The sequence below is a fragment of the Asterias amurensis genome, chromosome 14, assembly GCF_032118995.1.
Source record: "Asterias amurensis chromosome 14, ASM3211899v1".
Lineage (NCBI taxonomy): Eukaryota > Metazoa > Echinodermata > Asteroidea > Forcipulatida > Asteriidae > Asterias > Asterias amurensis.
In genome coordinates, this window is record NC_092661.1 from 17,859,587 (window position 1) to 17,879,349 (window position 19,763).

At 38.7% G+C, this 19,763-nt stretch overlaps 1 protein-coding gene across 1 annotated transcript in view; it reads left to right on the top strand.

Annotated features, from left to right (window-relative positions):
- The window catches only part of LOC139947003 (uncharacterized), a 91,256-nt gene that overhangs the window by 46,156 nt on the left and 25,337 nt on the right, over positions 1–19,763 (top strand). Inside the window, exons 35-52 of the mRNA XM_071944812.1 lie at positions 980–1,118; positions 1,492–1,605; positions 2,121–2,289; positions 3,018–3,199; positions 3,712–3,738; positions 4,070–4,248; positions 4,984–5,127; positions 5,719–5,857; positions 6,489–6,597; positions 8,531–8,684; positions 10,660–10,900; positions 12,315–12,347; positions 13,321–13,484; positions 14,998–15,168; positions 16,979–17,117; positions 18,089–18,208; positions 18,859–19,070; positions 19,557–19,664. Coding sequence (XP_071800913.1) covers positions 980–1,118; positions 1,492–1,605; positions 2,121–2,289; positions 3,018–3,199; positions 3,712–3,738; positions 4,070–4,248; positions 4,984–5,127; positions 5,719–5,857; positions 6,489–6,597; positions 8,531–8,684; positions 10,660–10,900; positions 12,315–12,347; positions 13,321–13,484; positions 14,998–15,168; positions 16,979–17,117; positions 18,089–18,208; positions 18,859–19,070; positions 19,557–19,664 — 2,544 coding nt within the window. The remainder of the gene's footprint in view (positions 1–979; positions 1,119–1,491; positions 1,606–2,120; positions 2,290–3,017; positions 3,200–3,711; positions 3,739–4,069; positions 4,249–4,983; positions 5,128–5,718; positions 5,858–6,488; positions 6,598–8,530; positions 8,685–10,659; positions 10,901–12,314; positions 12,348–13,320; positions 13,485–14,997; positions 15,169–16,978; positions 17,118–18,088; positions 18,209–18,858; positions 19,071–19,556; positions 19,665–19,763) is intronic.

Here is a 19,763-nt window from a genome sequence, read left to right on the forward strand (position 1 = left end):
GATTGGTCAATATGTAATGGGGCGGAGCAATAATGGATCGGTCTTTTCCTGCATAAGACATCCTCTAAGTTTGTTTTAGTCTAGTTTAGTTTGAGTTTGATGGATTTATAATTGCAAAGATAACCAACTAGTTTAAAAAAAAAAAATTAATGAATTTTTTTTGACTTGTGAATGCTATTAAACTGGTGAAATTTAATCACTCCTTTTGATTGTTGAATAAGGGAATCAATGTGTGGTGAAGAGGTTTTCAACTAGTGGTTTAATCCCAACGAGGCTTGGTTCGTGATAATTTTACTGAGACGAAGTCGAGGTAATTATCAAGAACCAGGCCTCGGCGGGTTTAAAGCACTAGTTGAAAACCGATTCAACACACTTTGATTCCCATTCATAAATACCTTTTCGGTCAAAAAACATCAACGCTTATGGTCAAAAAGTTAAATAAATGCAAAAACTATAATTTTTCAATGATTTATTACAACAAACACCCCTCCAGCTATCAAATGGTAAGGCCCTCGGTTAAACAACTCCTTATAAGGGAATGCTGTGCGCGTCGCGTGTATCACGTGATGTGGCACAACTGTTTCAGCCGTTGCTCTCGACCAATAGGAATGAAGAAACTGTCTTAGAAGCACAGGTGCATAGCTCGCGTGTTACACCCATGTTTCAACACTTCTTACTGGTCATAAACAAAGGTTTATACACACCCACGTGACGCGCTCTCCACCAATAGGAATAGCGAAACTGTCTGAGGTGTTTATGAATGCTGATTTAACATTGAAGCATTCATTTTTAAAATGAATGTTTTTGTTGTTATGTATAAGTGGCTGGGAAAACCTTTTAATAGAAGTTTGAATTAGAATTGTGTACTAACTGTCGAGGGTCAATGTACCCTTATGAGTAGTTCCTTTAGGGTCTGACAGTTGTTTATCTTACCCCAAATGGTTATGTTTGATTTGATTTTTTTTGTTTTTTTGCTCAGATATTCGAAGGAAACGTTGATAGCGACACAGAAGTTGAACGCTATTTCCCAAATGCAGTGAAGGCACAATGTATTCGGGTCTACCCAAGGAACTTTTTTGGCCGCGCTGCTATGCGTTTGGAGGTTCTCGGAGACTTTGGTGAGATAAAATGTTTATGTTCAAGTTTGTTAAACCAACTTCTTACGTTTCAAGGAGACTGAAGCGTTTATTAATTTCTCAAATTCCCCTCTTAAATTACGTATTACTGTAATTTCGCAACTAATTTTTACAAAACTAGAATTTGGTCCTTACACCAACTAAGATCAGTTGAATCATGAACACATTATTATGTTAACTGTGGCATCGTCATGAAGTGCATAAAGATGCGCAGTACACACACATCATAAACAGTAGAAAAACATTCCTTTCTTTTAAACCTGCCACCTTCAAAGTTGATTACTTAAAATCTGTTGGTGTTCTATCTACATGTACCTCTTTCATGAACGAAATTGATTATGACTGAATTTGACAGAAATCGCTGCAAATGAGTACGGAATGACTGTGAAAACAAGAGACAACCTGGACAACAAGAACTTCATCCTATTGGCTGCTGGTATACCGTTTGAAAGTGATGGATATATTACAGGTGACTTCTTAGGCAGACGCTGACCCCTATACTCTCGATCTTTGCCCCAAATCTCCCCCTTCTCCCAACCATTTTCTACTCCAAATCCTTCCACCAACCTAACCATTTTCCAGGTCCCCCCCCCTAGGTGCCCCCATGAATTTTTTGTTTAGATATAAGTACAGTAGTATTCTTTATTCTGTTTTGATTCCTATGCACTTAGAAGGGGCCTTTTGTAAAATGCAGCACTTTTGCAAAGCTTGACACTTTTAAAACTTTCCTTTTCTTTAACAAGAGAACATTAATGTTAATTAGATTGATCTTTCATTTATTTCTGTTTTCCATATTAGGCCAGGGATATTGGAATTGAAGGCCTTCGGGCTACAGTTTTTTGGTAAACTTTTTAAATTCCAGGCATATGTCTCTGGCTTTTGTTTTGTTTATGTTTGTATTTTGTATGTGTTTTTATGCCAAATAAATAATAAAAATATATAATAATAGTAATATACGTTTGATGTTATTGCTTTGTGTATTAGAATGGATCTTTTGGCCAAAGACTAGTACTGCCTTCAAGGCTGGCGTATGGAGAGTGCATCCAGACGATCCGTTTCAATTCAGACACATTGGAAGCAACGACATCCCTCCGCAAACACCAAACGAGCTTGCCACTTTCCAACCGGACAAAACCGTTCAGATTCCTTTCAGGTAAATAATTCAGTGGGGAAAAAAAAAACAGAAAATAGAAGCAAATTTCAACCTAGTAGAATTGTTATAAATAAGGAGATATTATACAAATAATGAATGTTTATGAGTGCAATGGTGCGAATATGTTCATGAGTTGAAAGATGGAATGTGTTCTATTTAACGAGGCGGAGCTGAGTTGAATAGAACATGCCATCTTTCAACAATATCACGTGACAACACGTGACAGACACGTTGATAACACGTGACGGACAATCATCCAATCAAATGGCAAGGATCTGCTTGGGTGTTATACATGTATAATAAGAGATGTTAAATTTGCATCTGGGATAAAGAATATATATATTTATTTTATTTTACCCATAAACTACCGATGTGTGTTTGCACTGTATACTGAGTACTCTCCCAAGTCCTGTAAAAAAATATCAGACACTGCTCTAGAATTGCAAGGGTCGTGGGTTCGAATCCCACCCAAGTAACATGCCTGTGATATTTGTTCACAGGACTCGGGAAAGTACTGAGTATTATTGTTATTATTATTCATGGTTTATTTATTAAAACACAGCGGCTAAAAGCCGAAATGTACAGTATACAAAGTAGTCATTAAAAAAATTACTACAATGTATGTTAACAAACAAACAAAATTAAAATACAGTGCTAACACACATCGGTGTATGGGTAAGACGAAAGAAAAAATATTAATAATGCGATATTATTTGTTTGGTTTGTAGGAAAGGTGATGTGATCGGCTTCTCGTTTACCATGCCCCTGGTTGCATTCGACGAAGGCGAGGACAGCACAGATCTTTTGTATTCCAAAAATGCTGGAAGCCTAGAGCCTACACCAATCGGTCAATACAGAAGATTTGAATCTAGTGGAAAACAGGCCTACTCAATCAAAGCTGTTGTTCGAAGTAAGTGCATCATTTCAAAAAATAGTCTACAAATAATGAATGTTTATGAGTGCAATGGTGCGAATATGTTCATGAGTTGAAAGATGGAATGTTCTATTCAACGTGGCAGAGCCGCGTTGAATGGAATATTTCATTTTTTCAACGAATGAAAATATTTGCACGGTTGCACGAATGAAAAAACATTCGTTATTTGTTATACATAACGTCCAAGTAGAACTTTGTCATTTTGATTGGAGGATACAACGTTCAAAACAAACAAAGCGTAGGCCTGCAATTTTTAATTGTGAAATTACACCTGTCTCTTTTTGTTCGGCCTGTTGGTGGTGGATTCAACAGTGACAATGTGCGTTCTGTACAGCTATTTTGAGACACGCAGACGCCGAAAGTATGTGCCTTGCATTCCAATGCATTCGGGCTGTGATAAAGCAGTGTATAAAAATCGATTAATATTTTTATATATTTACAATCAAACTCTCTGTACAATATTTTAACTTGTCTGTTTCTACTTTCAGTTGAACCTGCACGTGATATCCCTGCTGGTAAGTGTCGAAAATTTGTCCCTTGTTTATTATAATACTCATAGAAAACAGAGGGGTTTGTTGGTCGTGCAAATGTACAAAGCTAGTCTCATCTCCCAAATTACTCAGTTAATTTTTTTTTTCAATTCAATTCAATAAACATGTATTTCCATATTGATAAAAATAAGAGAATAATAATCAAATTAAGTACAAGTCAAAGAATTGATGAAAATGAAATGAAATGTTCTATAATGTAATGGATACGGAGCAAGTAAGTTTGGGGGCATGTACAGAAGCAAGAACGGCTTGTTTCTTGATTAAAACAAATTGTAACTTGTTTTTTTCTCTTCAGTTTCCTGTCGTCATGGACTGGGAATGGAGGATGGTTTGATTCCCGATCAGTCAATTGAAGCGTCATCACTCTTTGGATCACAGTACACCTACAGTCAAGCAAGGCTGAATTCACGATCGTCTGCTGCCCTCAAAGGCTGCTGGGCGCCAGCCACTGATGAGACAGACCAGTATGTGCAGGTAAGGGTAGCCAGTTATTAGCTATTAGTACATTCTCCTGAAGACGAGCAGAGTTCGAAAAGTCAAGACCACACCGGTTGTTTTCAGAGCCAACACTCCCTCAAAAGAAAATTATTACGCGGTTATACTCGCAAGTTTACTACGGTATTTAGTGCTTATAGTTACTTCTTATTGTTCACACCATGCTAAGCTTCAAATAGCATTTATTAGTTCATTGTACTACTTCATTTTGAAACGAAATTTTCACATGTTAGTTTTTTGTACACATCTACATTTATATAGGATTCAAACAATCAAACATTTCCAAAAAAGAAAAGGTATACTTTGCTTTTAAGGAGAGGATTTCAAATTCAAGAGTGAAGATTATTAGTTTTGGTTTTTGCTCATATACACCGATATGTGTTAGCACTGTATACTCGGTACTTTCCCGAGTCCTGTGATAAAATATCACAGGCATATTACTCAGGCTGGGGTTCGAACCCACGACCCTTGCAATTCTAGAGCAGTGTCTGATATTTTTTCACAGGACTCAGGAAAGTACTGAGTATACATCGGTGTACGGGTAAAAACCAAAATTAATATTCTTTATCCGAGATGCAAATTTAACATCTTCTATAAGAGTGAGAATGTTGGTGATATGAAACTATTACATGATAATTGTTGTACTGGTTCATTCTTTAGAATTCTCTGTAATTGGGTTGTTCATAAAGATTATTGTTATCTCATTTATTCCAGGTTGATCTGGGCAAACCCACTATTGTGACGGGGGTGTCTGTCCAAGGTTGTAATGATGAAGAACGATGGGTGACAAAGTTACGTGTTCAACTGAGTCTTGATGGCAGTAACTGGGAAGATGCTTTGGGTACAGACGGCAGTAAGGTAATACTATACCCTCAGAAGTAAGGTTACCTCCATAAAAAAGCAATGAGTAAGGTTGTTCTTGCCTCGTGGATGTAACGCAATACTTTCCATAGACCTTTATCATGGTGCAGCCATCTTGTTTTCTCCCATTCAAATCAATGTAATCAAACTGAGGCTTGGAGAAGAATTAGTCTGGTTCTTTTTTTTCTGCAATGAATACTAGCGTTTATACTCCCGTTGGATACAGGGAACATGACCAAGATGGTGGCATTATGATAAAGGTCTATACTTTAGAAGGTACATGTAACAGTTTACCCTTGAAGTTGAAAAGTTTGGAAGGTACATGTAGTGCAATATGCTTTACCAGCCAAGCCTTTAGGGGATGATACCCGTGCCTACAGACTATCCAGGGGGTAACCCTGTTTCAGCCCTGGTGCAGGTGACAACGTGTCCCTGGTGGCAGTTGATTTGGGTCAGTAGCCCAAGTCAGTCGAGTGTTGCCCTGAACTTGAAGTGGCTGATCGTGGCCTGGTTATGTTAAGCAATCTCTCATTAAGAAAAGTAGAAAAAAAAAAAGGATAAATTCAATTCTTTGGTCTTTTCTTTCAGATCTTCTACGGAAACACTGACTCGGACAGTGTAGTCAGTATGTTCTTCACTGAGGAAGCTAAGGTGCAGTTTGTCAGGATTATAGTGCAGGAGTGGAGCAACCAAATCGGTCTTCGCTTTGAGGTTATGGGCTGTCCAAGTAAGTTGTTTTGGGCCTTTTTTTAGGCGGTTTTTTCCTTTTTTGCAAAGAAACCTTTTTCTTCTTCAACCCTTTCTTTAGAGGTCTTGTCAAAATTAATCCAGGACAGGCAGTCAAATAAAAATTATTTAATGTCAAAAGGGTATTTGTGTTTGTAAAGCCACTGATACTGATCGAAACTGATCGAAATGTCGAGTTGAAACCAACGGTTCTTTTCAGAACCCACCCCAATCCAACTCATTTAGAGATAGTCATTACATGGTGTTACCGAACACTTTTCCATATCATTTGTACGATCTCTCCGATCTTCTAATACTTGCATGTTATATGTTCTTGTAGTAAATCATGGGGCGATAGGTCATTTTCCCATGCTGGACCCACACTCTGGAATGATTTTCCTCTTCAAATCCGCAACATTTCTAGTCTCAATATTTTCAAGATTAAATTAAAAACTACATTGTTTAATGTCGCTTATGTGTAATTGGTGGATTTTGGCGCCTTATAAATATTCTTTTAGGTTGTTATTATTATTATTATTATTATTATTATTATTATTATTATTATTATTATATCGTATTTCCACCATGCAACGTTTAAATCCTACTCGCACTGTTCATGTTTTTTTTTGCAGTCAGTTGCGAAAAAGAATGGGGAGCAAACCCATTAGTCCGAAACTGGAGACGTAGTAACCGCGACAAATCACTTGTAGTGAACATCAAGAACCCTCTTTCATGTAACGGGTAAGTCATTGAGTGTACTATTGACCCAGTTCACCTGACGTCATCATCAAAATAATCTTGGATGCGCCATTTTGGTGGTCAGTGTCAGGGTGTGTTATTCAGTGAAGTGCGCATGTTAGGCGACGCAGCATTTACATGTAAACCTATTGACCTCCAATATGGTGAGCTTGGCATCAGTCGATGCGTGTGATGCGCGTTCAAAGGGGTCAATATGTTAACTATCAAGAGAAAGACTCTGATGGATTGAAACGTCCGGCCATTAGCGATTTTTTTGCGTTTACACCCTACATGTAGGTCCTTTTGGTTGGTAAGCAGTTTGCACAAAAATTAGTCTGGCTGTTGTTACCTGGGCATGATTTCAAAAACTGCTTAAAGGGTGGCTGCAGTGTTTTTTTAAATAATTTAAACGATTAAACATGACTTTTTAAACCTGAAATATTTTTTTATTATTTTTTATTAAATGCGCAAGTACATGTATTTTAAAAATGGTTTTCAAGAGATTAGGGGAACCCACCCCGCCCCTAAAAGGGGCATAAGCGTGACGTCATGTCGGGAACCCGAGCCGTCGGGCCCCCTGGCTGTGTGCATATAGAGACGTGTGCACTGTGTGGCCTGGTACCTAGGTGCATGTAGTTAGGGACCAGACTCTTTTTGCCGACGATATGTTTGAATTCCCGGCATGATGCGGATGGTAGGGGGCGGTAACAATCCACAAAAGGGGGGGCATGACTTATTCGCTAATTACGCAAGTGAGATATGTCGGGGAAAAAACAAAACACATTTTATTGAGGTTCAATACATATATCAGAAATAAATGACAGCAAAATTAACTGTTTTATTTGAATTCACTGCAGCATCCCTTTAAGCACAAACAGTAGCTTAGCTAAACAAAATTATGCTTGTCAGAATAAAGCCCGGATCATACTTCCTGTGAATGCGAATGCGAATGCGAAGCGAATTTGACTTTTTTTTTTCGCTGTGATATTCGCAAGAGAGTTGAGCAGAGTTCAACTGCTGCAAATTATTTGTTGCGAATTTGTGACGTCAACATTCACTTTGCATTCGCATTTGCAGGAAGTATGAACCAGGCTTAAGGCCACCTGGGGCAAACTTCATAGTGCGGCTGAACAGTAAGCAAATTTTCTTGCTACTTAAGCAGAAAAAGAGTGAGCATATTTCGCAGGCTAGCAAAAAAAATTAGGCGGCCAGCTTGGGCGTTCACCATGAATAAGCACTGGAAGGTTAGCATGCCTATTTGGTCACCCTAAACTGCATACAGTTTAGACATATCACAAGATCAAAGAAGCATAAGAGGGGACCAGTTGCTCTTTGACTTAATGGCTTTTGCAGGTTACCATACCTGCAGCGACAAGTAGAGCGGATTGGCCACAGGCCTACGGTGCTAGGTTCTTGTACTTTTTAAGGAACCAATTCGTGAGCAAGACACTTGACTATTGACCCCTTGCACGCGCATCACACGCGGCGACCAATGCCACGCTCACCATGTTGGTGGGCAGTTAGGTTTACGTGTATTAACGCCGCGTCACCTAAAATGCACACATTACTGCATAACGCGCAGCATAGAGTTGTAATAATATATGAAAACGCACAGTGAAATTGCCCACCAGTATGGCGCATTCAAGATTTTTCTGCTGATGACGTCAGGTGAAATGGGTCAATAAATGCTTTTCTCCACCAAGGGGTATAAATGGGTACTTGTGAGGGCAGAGATGGTTCTTGTGATTGATTTAGCTTAGTGCGCTACATATTTGGCAGCACAGGCTGTATACTCCCTAGGGAGCTGAGATGGTTGAAGGAATGAAAAGTCAGGGGTAATAACTTAGGAAGCGCTCTGAGGTGTATAAAGCACTATATATATAAACTGATTATTGTTATCTAATTATTATTTTTTTGCGATACTTTTTCTTTGTAGCTACATTACTGGATGGAAATTTGTACCCAAGTATGAAGAATCAGTGATATTCTACGTCTTGCAGCCAGTCGACATCAAGAAGGGTGTTTTCACTATTGTCGGAAATACTTACGTTCAGAAATCCAGTGACTGGAACAGAGGTGAAACAGTGGATGTGAGTTATCTTTGAAACCATTGCAGAGACAAATGGGTCTGTACATTTTTGTACAGGGGTGTTTTGCTTCATTCTTGACTATGGTTTTCAATCAAAACAGCCTTGAGTTTGATATTCCTCCTCAGAACGTAACGACCCATTTGACTCTGCGCATGTTTATAGAGGTCGTTCACACGCCGTACTAAAGTTGGTCTAAGTCCACTTAGACCGGTTCGGGTTCAACTTTTGTGCGTGTGAACGCAAATAAAGTTAGACCGGATCGGGTTTAAACCCCAAAACTTAAACCGTCCAGCGAGGCGGTCTAAGTCTAAACCGGTTCGGGTTTATCTTTTAACACTGCTTGTGGACAGAATGACATCCGGTTTTAACTCACAACGGACGGCCCATTGTGTGGTTCAATGCACACGCCCGGGACCCGGAGTGCTTGTATACGGTTTCTGTTGCCTCTGATGCTGAAAAGCACCGAGTATTTATATTACTTTCTTGCCGCTTACCGAGTTGGCGAAACCCTCTCGATCGGTGTATGCAGTTTAACACAGGCCCACGCCCATGATTTATTAAATTCTGAAACAAAATTATATTTTCCAAGCTTTTTTTGTTGAGTGTCCTATAATACATTGAAACTGTTTTTCATGCGTATACTACGAGCGCAGCGAAGAAGCATATTTTTTAATGCTTCTCACATGTACAGCGGTGCCATCCCATAGTGATCACTCTCTGATATCCCATAGTTATCCATCACCAATCCCGTGGATGTGCCTTTCTATTGCCGTCACCGTTACCAGCGTGCTGTACTTTCAATCTAGGAGAATGAACTGCAGTGGGCGCGAGGCTGTGTGTAGGGGAAATTCCCTACGCCAGCAATATCACCACGTTGTTGTTGGGAAGTTGGGAAAATACTGCGAAGTACATGTATTTACATAACTTGCACGTGTGTAGTGGTGTTTATGAACGAATCGGAATAAAAATCGCGGCACCAGCTTTTGAGAGATCGCAGCTTCCAATCGATTGAAGTACAAACTAAAAGTATTTATTAAATCGGAAACAGTGGTATAAAACAAAACGCACAAATGAAACGTGTTCTGTTTCATGGAATATGGACAATATTTTGGTGAGTTTTCTCGGCGGTTTGTATCAATATTTTGTTTGTTTAAAACAAAAAAATTCGAGTCGTGTTCATGTTTGTTTTAAGTGCCCATATCCTCCTAACGGTTAAACTGTTACCGCGTTCGATTTGGCCATTTTTATCCAATAATTATGCCCTGATGATCATCCAGGGCATGGGGCACTCAGTATCTCGGCATACTCGGTGCATGAATCTAATGAATAAAACCGGATGTTAGAGCAACGGGGTCGCGTCTACTTTGACCTCTTAAAACCGAAGATAAACCGGATCGGGTTTAACTCTGTGCTGTCTGAACGCAAGGGGTTTTTATTTTTACGACCACCCCCCGCTGCTCGTAAAAGTTAGACCGGTTCGGGTCTAAGTTAGTACGCTGTCTGAACATACCCATAGACCCTGATTAGGCAAACAATGCATACATTAAACCAACACAAGCCTGCTCAGACCACTTGCATAAGCTACCCTAGCCTGAACATCTAGGCCCAATTTCATAGAGCTGCTAAGCACAAAAATTTGCTCAGCATGAAATTTCATCCTTGATAAAAATGGGATTACCAACAAAATTTCAATTTGTTTCATGTTGCTTGTACTGGTCTTCAGCTGTTGTTTGCTTATCCTAAAAATCACGTGGAAAATTGGTTGGTAATCCTGTTTTTATCAAGGTTTTCAAGAAATGTGTATGAAAAGGATTTAAATAGAAGGTTTTATCCTCAAGAAATATGTAATCCTCATTCCAGTTCCCTCGTGATGTGATCTTAAATTTGATTATTTTCATACTACGCAAACAACTAAACCCAATTCTTGAAAGTGAAACCTTTTTTTGAAGTGTTTTACGTTTCCTTCCGTTATAAGGTGCCCTTGGATAGAGCAAACTGGATTGAAGTCCGTTCTGGTCAGATGATTGGTTTTTACGCCCCTGGACGCAGTCCAATCTACAAGGACAGATCAGCTCACGATAGGTCAGAGCACATGGTGACAAGAAGCTGTAGAATTGATGGCTTCAGCAGAAAGAGCAAGGGTGATGACGTCATAATGAGCAGATATAAAAAGTCCAGCGCCACTTATTCATTTGTGGCTGTCTTGTCGCAAGAGAGTATGTATTAAATTCAAATCATCCATTTTCTGAATTTAGTGATTTTTAACCATAGAAATAGAACACAGAGAAGGCTGAGTGCATCTGACAGGCAGACGTCATTTTTTTTTATGCGTGTATGGCAAAATAAGCTTATGTGACTCTTTCATGCATCAAATCAATGGTGTCTCTGCATTGCCATTTTGCCATAAAGGCGTGTCAAGTGCTAATCATTTTGCCATACACGCATGCCGCGTTGTATCAATACGCAGCATCCACAGACGGCACAAAGAGCGGTCCAGCTTTCTACATTTTTTATTTCTATGATTTTAACCCATACAACTATGGTACCTCTGTAAAATGCACAAATGCTGTTAGCTCCTAATGGTGTCTTTCTTTGTACTCGCACTTCTTTTGATTTGAGATGAGAAACATGGCAAAATGTACATGACATTTATAGGCAGTGGACATTATTGGTAATTGTCAAAGACTAGCCTTCACAGTTGGTGTATCTCAACATATGCATAAAATAACAAATCTGTGAAAGTTTGAGCTCAATCTGTCATCGACCTTGCGAGTTAATAATGAACGAAAAAAACACCATTGTCACACGCAGTAATGTGCGTTTAATACATTGTAGATGGTTGTTTTCGAGACCTCAAGTTCTAAATCTGAGGTCTCGAAATCAAATTCGTGGAAATTTACTTCTTTCTTGAAAACTACGTCACTTCAGAGGGGGCAGTTTCTCACAATGTTTTATACTATCAACCTCTCCCCATTACTCGTTGTGCTAATAATTATTTTGAGTAATTACCAATAGTGTCCACTGCCTTTATTTTGAGTAATTACCAATAGTGTCCACTGCCTTAGTGTATAACGGGGTGTTAGCGCTCTAGTCAATATATATAGCTCTACGTATTATATGCAGTGAGAATACTGGTCTTTTTGGCGAGTTGAATGGAACATTCCTGCTCTCAATGAATGAACATATTTGTACCATTGCACGAATGAAAAACATTCATTATTTATTTTATATAACATCCAAGTAGGTCTTTGTCATTTTGATTGAAAGATACAACTTTCAAAACAAACAAGTTCAACTGTAGAAGCCGAATGCTAGTAATTTTACTATGCCTTCTTGCAGTAACACCTGCTGCATTACCAAAGACACGCGCACACAGTGATGTTTTTACTCAGCTTTTTCGTTCCATCCGAAAAGTACCTTTGCACGCTGCCAGCGTGCAATGGTACTTCAGCGTGCAATGGTACTTTTCGGATGGAACGAAAAAGCACGGTGAGTGACTCAGCTGGCAATGGTACTTTCATTTGCTATCACGTGACGGACAATCCTCCAATCAAATGGCAAGGATCTGCTTGGGTGTTATATAACATGGTCTAATCATAAGCTTATTGTCCATTTCTTTCTTTTTTGCAGCCATTGGAGATGTCAAGGTTTTGACGCCACCAAGTAAGTTCTTCCATGCACAATTTTGCCATTAGATCCTAACACAACAGTGGAAGTTATAATTGTATTGAATATAATTTGGATGGGTAGGAAACTTCGTCTCCGAGACCAGGGGTGTTTTTTATGCTAACTATTGCAAACATTTCACACAAACACTTGCAACCCATCATATGAGCACAAACTCACACAACTGATGTAAACAAGGTGGCCCAAAGTCATAACTTTCCGAATCATTTTCAATCAAAAATTCTTTGAAACTGACCCGGTCAGTTTCCTTTGTGGTTTAGGATTAATTTTGAGTTAGGAAGAGTAACCCGTCCTAACTTAGGATGGGTTCAAATGAGTCCTGACATCTTCGATTACGAAATTGAACTCGTCCTAAGTCCTAAGATTAATCCTAAGTTAGAAAGAGTTTGGTGAAATCGACGGCTGGCTATACAGCAGTTACAGGTTGATTGGCTTCTGAGTGTACCACGGAACAAAGATATTGACAAAATAGGGAGACCGCAAACTTAAGGGCTATTTAGCTCAGTTGGTGCCGACACGTTAAACCAGGGGTAGCAGGTTCAAATCCCACTCTGGTCAACTTTTCTTTGTTCTACCCCAAACTATTTAAAAATTAATCGAGTCAGTTTCCCTTAGTGATTTACATCTAGCCATATTTATGAATACAAAACCGTATCATCTACCTTTCCTTTCTATATGTGCGGCGAACACCTCAGAAATACTGTCAGCGTCATTTGCTGCTGTTTTAGCACACTTGGCCACTTGCATCAGTTACATGACGAGTTTGGGGCGTGTTCACATAGGCTAAGACTACGACTTTATCATCACGTCTTCAAGCATTGAACTGTAGGATGCCCAAAGAAACGGTCTTTGCCATAGCTGTATCCACCATTTGAATTAGGGCTTTACTTTCCAAAAAATTGAGCCATGGTTACTAAGCACCACTAACCACCCTTGTTATTCTTTGTAGTTGCTTGCAGTGGTGGAATTGGAATGGAGAGCGGTAGAATTCCTGACGACTTTATATTTTCCAGCAGCAGCAACGATCCAATCAAGTTAGGGCCAGGCCAAGCACGCCTTAACAATGACCTCGCCTGGCAGGCCTCACCTACAGACGAAAACATCTACCTGCAGGTAACGTAATTTGTATCTCTTTTATTGTTAAAGGCAGTGGACACTATTGGTACTTACTCAAAATAATTATTAGCATAAAACCGTAACGAGTAATGGGGAGAGGTTGATAATATATAACATTGTGAGAACAGCTCCCTCTGAAGTAATGTAGTTTTCGAGAAAGAAGTAATTTTCCACAAATTTGATTTCCAGACCTCAGATTTAGAACTTGAGGTCTCGAAATCAAGCATTTGAAAGCACACAACTTCGTGTAACAAGGGTGTTTTTTCTTTCATTATTATCTTGCAACTCCGACGACCAATTGAGCTCAAATTTTCACAGGTTTGTTATTTTGTGCATATGTTCAGATACACCAACTGTGAAGGCTAGCCTTTGACAATTACCAATAGTGTCCAGTGTCTTTAATACACCTAATTTATTAGTAATTATGTATCTACTGCCCACAGCCTCACTCATGCATAGCATGTCCTCGCCCCATTGTTTTGGGGTTATCGGTGTCAAAATGTAACCATGACTTAACTAAGTAGAGGTAAAGGCAACAAATGTGTTCAGAAAATGTTTAAGGAATTCCTTTTCTCTTTTGTGAAACTGTGACTTTTGTTCACTTTGTATTGGCCAAACTCTGCTGATAGAACACGGTGAAAACGTTTCATGATTTCTAGAAATGGAAACAGAACATTGTGTAGCGTGCACTCGCCCTGCTACGCTTTATGTTCCTCATACAAAGAGGGACCAAAGATGCTGAAACTCGCGTTCAAAATCTCCCTTTTTCTGTTGATTATTGTGTAAAGCCTGATTCCTGACCTTCGTCCTTTTCTTGTACAAACAAGGGTTACAGATGATGGATAGGCTGCCACATTTGTTTATCATTGTAACTCCAGTGATAATCGGGCCTGTCTTACGGGCAAGGTTTCGTGAAGACTTTCCATATTTTCTCTGAAGAGAAAAAAACACGTAGGGAAATTTAAAAAACCAACAAAAGTCCCTCCTTTTATTTCCTTTTATTATGTGGTTATCAAACCAACAACTTGGACATCGACTGCAGTAATTAAAATGACTGTATTTTGATTTAAAAAAAAAAAAAAAAAAAAGTCCCTCCTCGGACATCTACTGCAGAAATGAAAATGACTGTATTTTGATGAGAAAAAAGGCATAGGGAAGTTATCAAAAACCAAAAAAAGTCCCTCCTTTTATTATGTGGTTATTAAACCAACAACTTGGACATCGACTGCAGAAATGCAAATGACTGTATTTTGACAAAAATCCGTAGGGAAGTTTTTAAAAACCAACAAAAGTCCCTCCTTTTATTTCCTTTTATTATGTGGTTATCAAACCAACATCTTGGACATCGACTGCAGAAATGAAAATGACTGTATTTTGACAAAAATCCATAGGGAAGTTTTTAAAAACCAACAAAAGTCCCTCCTTTTATTTCCTTTTATTATGTGGTTATCAAACCAACATCTTGGACATCGACTGCAGAAATGAAAATGACTGTATTTTGATATTTCAGGTGGACATCGGTTACATTGCCATGTTAACTGGTATAGTGACCCAGGGTGATCCAGTCCACTCATGTTGGGTTACCAGTTACTCTGTCGAGTACACAGCCAGCCATGACTACAGAAACCCATTGGAACCGACCAAGTTTGCTTGGGTGGCAGAAACTAACGCAATCAAAGAGGTAGGCTTCTTTACTTTCATATATTCCAGGGATGAGATTGTTTAGTCTTTTGGCTGAATTCAGTCTTTTTATGTCGGCCTGGTGAAGAAAATCTGACAATATTTGTTTCCACAAATAAAGAAGTCCTGCTCATTTGTCTACTTTTCTGGTGCTTTGGATTCTGTTTCCAAAAGCTCCTTGGAATCTATAACCCCAGGGGTTACCAAACAGTAGAAATGGCATCATTTCAACATACCTTTGAATTGCTATCCAAGTTTCAGACTCTTTCGTTAGTTATGACTCTCACCCCTTTTATTTTTTTCAATGATCATTGGGTTTTTTATTTATTTATTTATTTCCTCTATTTACCAAGGGTGAGGTTAATCAGTATTATAAAGAATTGGTTTCCATTTGGGCCCTGCGTATTCAAGTTAAGAACAAACAATTCATCATATTAAAAGTAGACAAGACGTAATCAACATTATGAAACTTACGATGGAAAACTATATTAAACTAGTTGTAAATATGTAAAGATAATATGTAAACGTAAAACTAAAAGCAATCAAACGACAAGAAAAATGAAATTAAAAACCAAAGATTCATCCTGCAGTAATGATTGGTAGTAATTGTAACATGTTTAAAAGGCAAAGTATACCTTCAGTTTTTTGAACGGTTTTGTTTTGTTTTAACCCTATACAAACCAGAATGTTTACTGTAAAACTAACCTGTGAAACTATCATTTCAAAAAGTGGTTTTGTTTCTGAGATATCGCTGAAAATCCATAGCGAATAATGTCCATGCAGGAAGAATAATGATCATAAAAATACAAATTTATAAGTGTTACGCTTCTCAGATTCAATATTTGGGGTAACTACTAATAAACCTTTTGTTTTGCCATCTCCTTTTCCCCCATAGCCTTTTAGCCTGAGCCTCATTCACTAATTAATTACTTTTTTACCCCACCTCCCCACCCTTGATGTTGTCCTTTGTGTTTCCATTTCTTGCTTGTGGTCAAGCCAGTCCCTTCCCTTCACCCCTCGCCCCTTTTTGTCCCCCTATTCATTGTTTACCCCTTGCTTTTTTCTGTATGCTTTCTAACCCCATTCATGTATTTCACTTCACTGCTTATGTTTCCCTTAGTTACCTGTTCATGTTTGTTGTGTTGTCATTTAGCCTTCGAGAAAGACTCTGCTAGGGTCGAAACGTTAGGCCATTAACTATTTTTTTTCAATTTTTGGGGCATACAAAAACGGTATATGTTTACATAACCATATTACTTCAAAGTGAAATGGTTCTTAAAATGCTTTATACTATCAAAAGCTACTGTACATGTAGGCTTCTAACCAAAAGGCTTTTATTGCCGATAATTTTGAGAGTGATTATCATGTAACCTCCCCTTTAAAGTATGAAAGTAATGCTTTTTTAAATAGAAAACAGTTTAACTAGCGATGAGAAATATTTACAAACAGTGTCCAAAACAATTAATGGTTTCATTTCAAGCTTTCATTTTTAAAGTCAAATATATACTTGAGGCAACTACTACAAAAGTTAATGACAACAAAAAATCATTTGGCGAAGACATGTTGATATTATTAAATATTGCTAGAAATATTTTAGTTTTAAGAAAGAGCTAATTTTTCACCCCAAAACTTTACACTGGGAAAATTAGGTTTCAGGTATGACCTTCCTTTGACCAACTGAGCCCAAATTTTCACAGACCTGTGAAAACCTGTTTGTTATTTTATGCATATGTTGGGATAAACCAAGTGAGGATACTGGTCTTTGACGATAACCAAAAGTATACCCTGTCTTTAATGTATTTTTAATACAGATTTTCGCCGGAAATAGTGATCAGAACGGAATGAAGACAAACTATTTCAAGAAGGCTCTTGAAGCCAGAGTCATTCGTATTGCGATCAACGACTTCAAGGGCTGCCCAGCCATGAGAATGGAAGTTCTTGGCTGTGCTGGTAAGTTTTAGAGTAAATAATATTTGATAATAGAGTAGGGTGTCATGGTCGAGTGGTTAAGAGCATCAAATTCAAGTTCTAGTGGTAAAGTCATCGGAGTGTGGGTTCGAATCCCGGTCGTGGCACTATTCCTGCTTCTCTTCACCCAGGGGTTTAAATGGGTACCTTCGAGGGTAGGATATTGAGTATGAAAGAAGCCACTAGAGCTCCCTGCCAGCTCAGGGCTGTGTTCTCCCCAGGGAGCTGAGAAAGATTAAAGGGATGCTATTAGCCCAATGACCAGGACACTAATGTAAAACACATTGAGACGGTTATTGTGAATAAGAATTAGTATACACATAATGAATGTTTATGAGTACAATGGTGCGAATATGTTCATGAGTTGAAAGATGGAATGTTCTATTCAACGGAGCCGCGTTGTATGGAACATTCCAGCTTTCAACGAATGAACATATTCGTACCATTGCACGAATGAAAACATTCATTATTTGTTACATATAACATCCAAGTAGATCTTTGTCATTTTGATTGAAAGATACAACTTTCAAAACAAACAAAGCGTAGGCTACAATTTTTAATTGTAGAAGCCGAATGCTAGTAATTTTACTAATAATATGCCTTGCAGTAACACTGCTGCGTTACCAAAGACACGCGCACACAGTGATGTTTTTACTCAGCTTTTTCGTTCCATCCGAAAAGTACCATTGCACGCTGGTAGCGTGCAATGGTACTTTTCGGATGGAACGAAAAAGCACGGTGAGTGACTCAGCGTGCAATGGTACTTTTATTTGCTATCACGTGACGGACAATCCTCCAATCAAATGGCAAGGATCTGCTTGGGTGTTATATAATTTTTACTAATATTCTTATTATTATAGTAATATTTGTATAGGCTTTTTGGCCAATAATTGGTAAATGTTGGCAAGAACAAAAGTCTAATATTTTCTTTTGCCTGCCCTGTTGTTTGACAGATCCTGATACCTGTAGCCCGAACCCATGCAAACAAGGTGCCATGTGTCGCAAGACCCAAAACAGCGATGGCTACACATGTAACTGCCCAGCAGAATGGGGAGGGAAGAACTGCGAAGTCAGTAAGTCGGCTTCAAAATTCTCAACACTACATGTTTTTGTAACACACCTCTTGGTTGTTCTGTATTCTGGTTGGCTGAAACACGGTCACGCAGGTTTAACTGATAATATAGTGCAGGAGATTTGCGCTACACTGTTTCAAGACATCGCTTGCGCATAATTTGCAGGAAATAGTTCCCCAACCGGGCAATAGACCGTATTGAATATAACGTCACCGTTCAAATATCTGCCCTTTACGTGTACAACATGGCGTCTGTGGGCTTGTGCGTGCATGTGCAGTAGAAATCAAATCAGGAATGCTGCGTGATGCGTGCTTCATTGATGTACCCGTTTAGACGTGCACACGGTTTGCCCTACAAGATGGCAACTTTCATAGCAAAAAGGGGTTATTCAATACAGTCTATATATCGAAAATAAATGCGTTTGAGAGTAACTATAAATATAAATATTAATAGTAGACTTGCAAGTACAACCATGTGTAAAATATCTTTTGAGGGAATGTTGGCTCTGAAAAGAGCCAGGTTGGGGGCGACGTTTCGAACAGTATACTCTGTTCGTCTTTTATTATTGTTTATAAAAGTGTACAGACAGAAAGAGGGTATGTTTGTTAAGAAGTAATTTTAATAACTTGTAATTTCTTTGATATTTTCAGAGACAAACAAATGCTACGGATGGGGGGATCCTCATTATGGTCAGTTTGATGGAGCTAAATTCAACTTCATGGGTGCCTGTACATACGTGTTGACCAGAACAGTCGCCGGAAGTACTAAGGATGCCTTTGAAGTCACTGCTAAAAATGAGCAATCCCCACGTCAAAGGTCTGTGTCTTCAACACGAGAAGTCTATACCCGAATCAACAAAAGGGTACGTTTCTGACCATTCTATGGCTCTGTAGGTATTAGTTGAAACACATGCCTGAGTACCCAGGTCAAAATTCCAGTTGAACCTAGTTAACTGGGGTCAACTGGTTCAACTGGATGGTGATCAAACTCGTCCATTTTCCATATTAACCAACTGGTTTGGACTAGGTTTAACTGTGTTCAACTAGGTTGAAATTATAAACCAGTTGGTCTCTGTCCATTTTCCATATTAAACCAACTGGTTTTAACTGTGTTTAACTAGTTTATCAACTGGTTTCAACTATTTCCAGTTAAACCCAGTTTAACTAGGTTCAACTGGAATTTCGACCTGGGTAAACTGTGGAAAAGTACAGCAGTTATCCAACAACAGAAAACTGTAACAGAACTCACAAGAATCGTTGTTTTTAGTCATTGACACAAAATATATGTATTACTGTTTTATTCATGAAAATTTCCATCTATTAAATGTGAATGTTATTATATTTTTCAGTTTTATGAGTTCAAACAAAGCCGTGCAGTCTTTGTTGACAATGAGAAGATTCGATCACCGTATGAGAAGGATGGTGTCACCATTATTGATGGCAGCAACAACCGAGTTGTAAGTTCAGAGAACTTTTGTTATCATGGAAGAAAGTGCCTTAGGCAGCATCTTAGAAGTCGGTTCCATCTTAGATGTCGGTTCCATCCAGAAGACGAT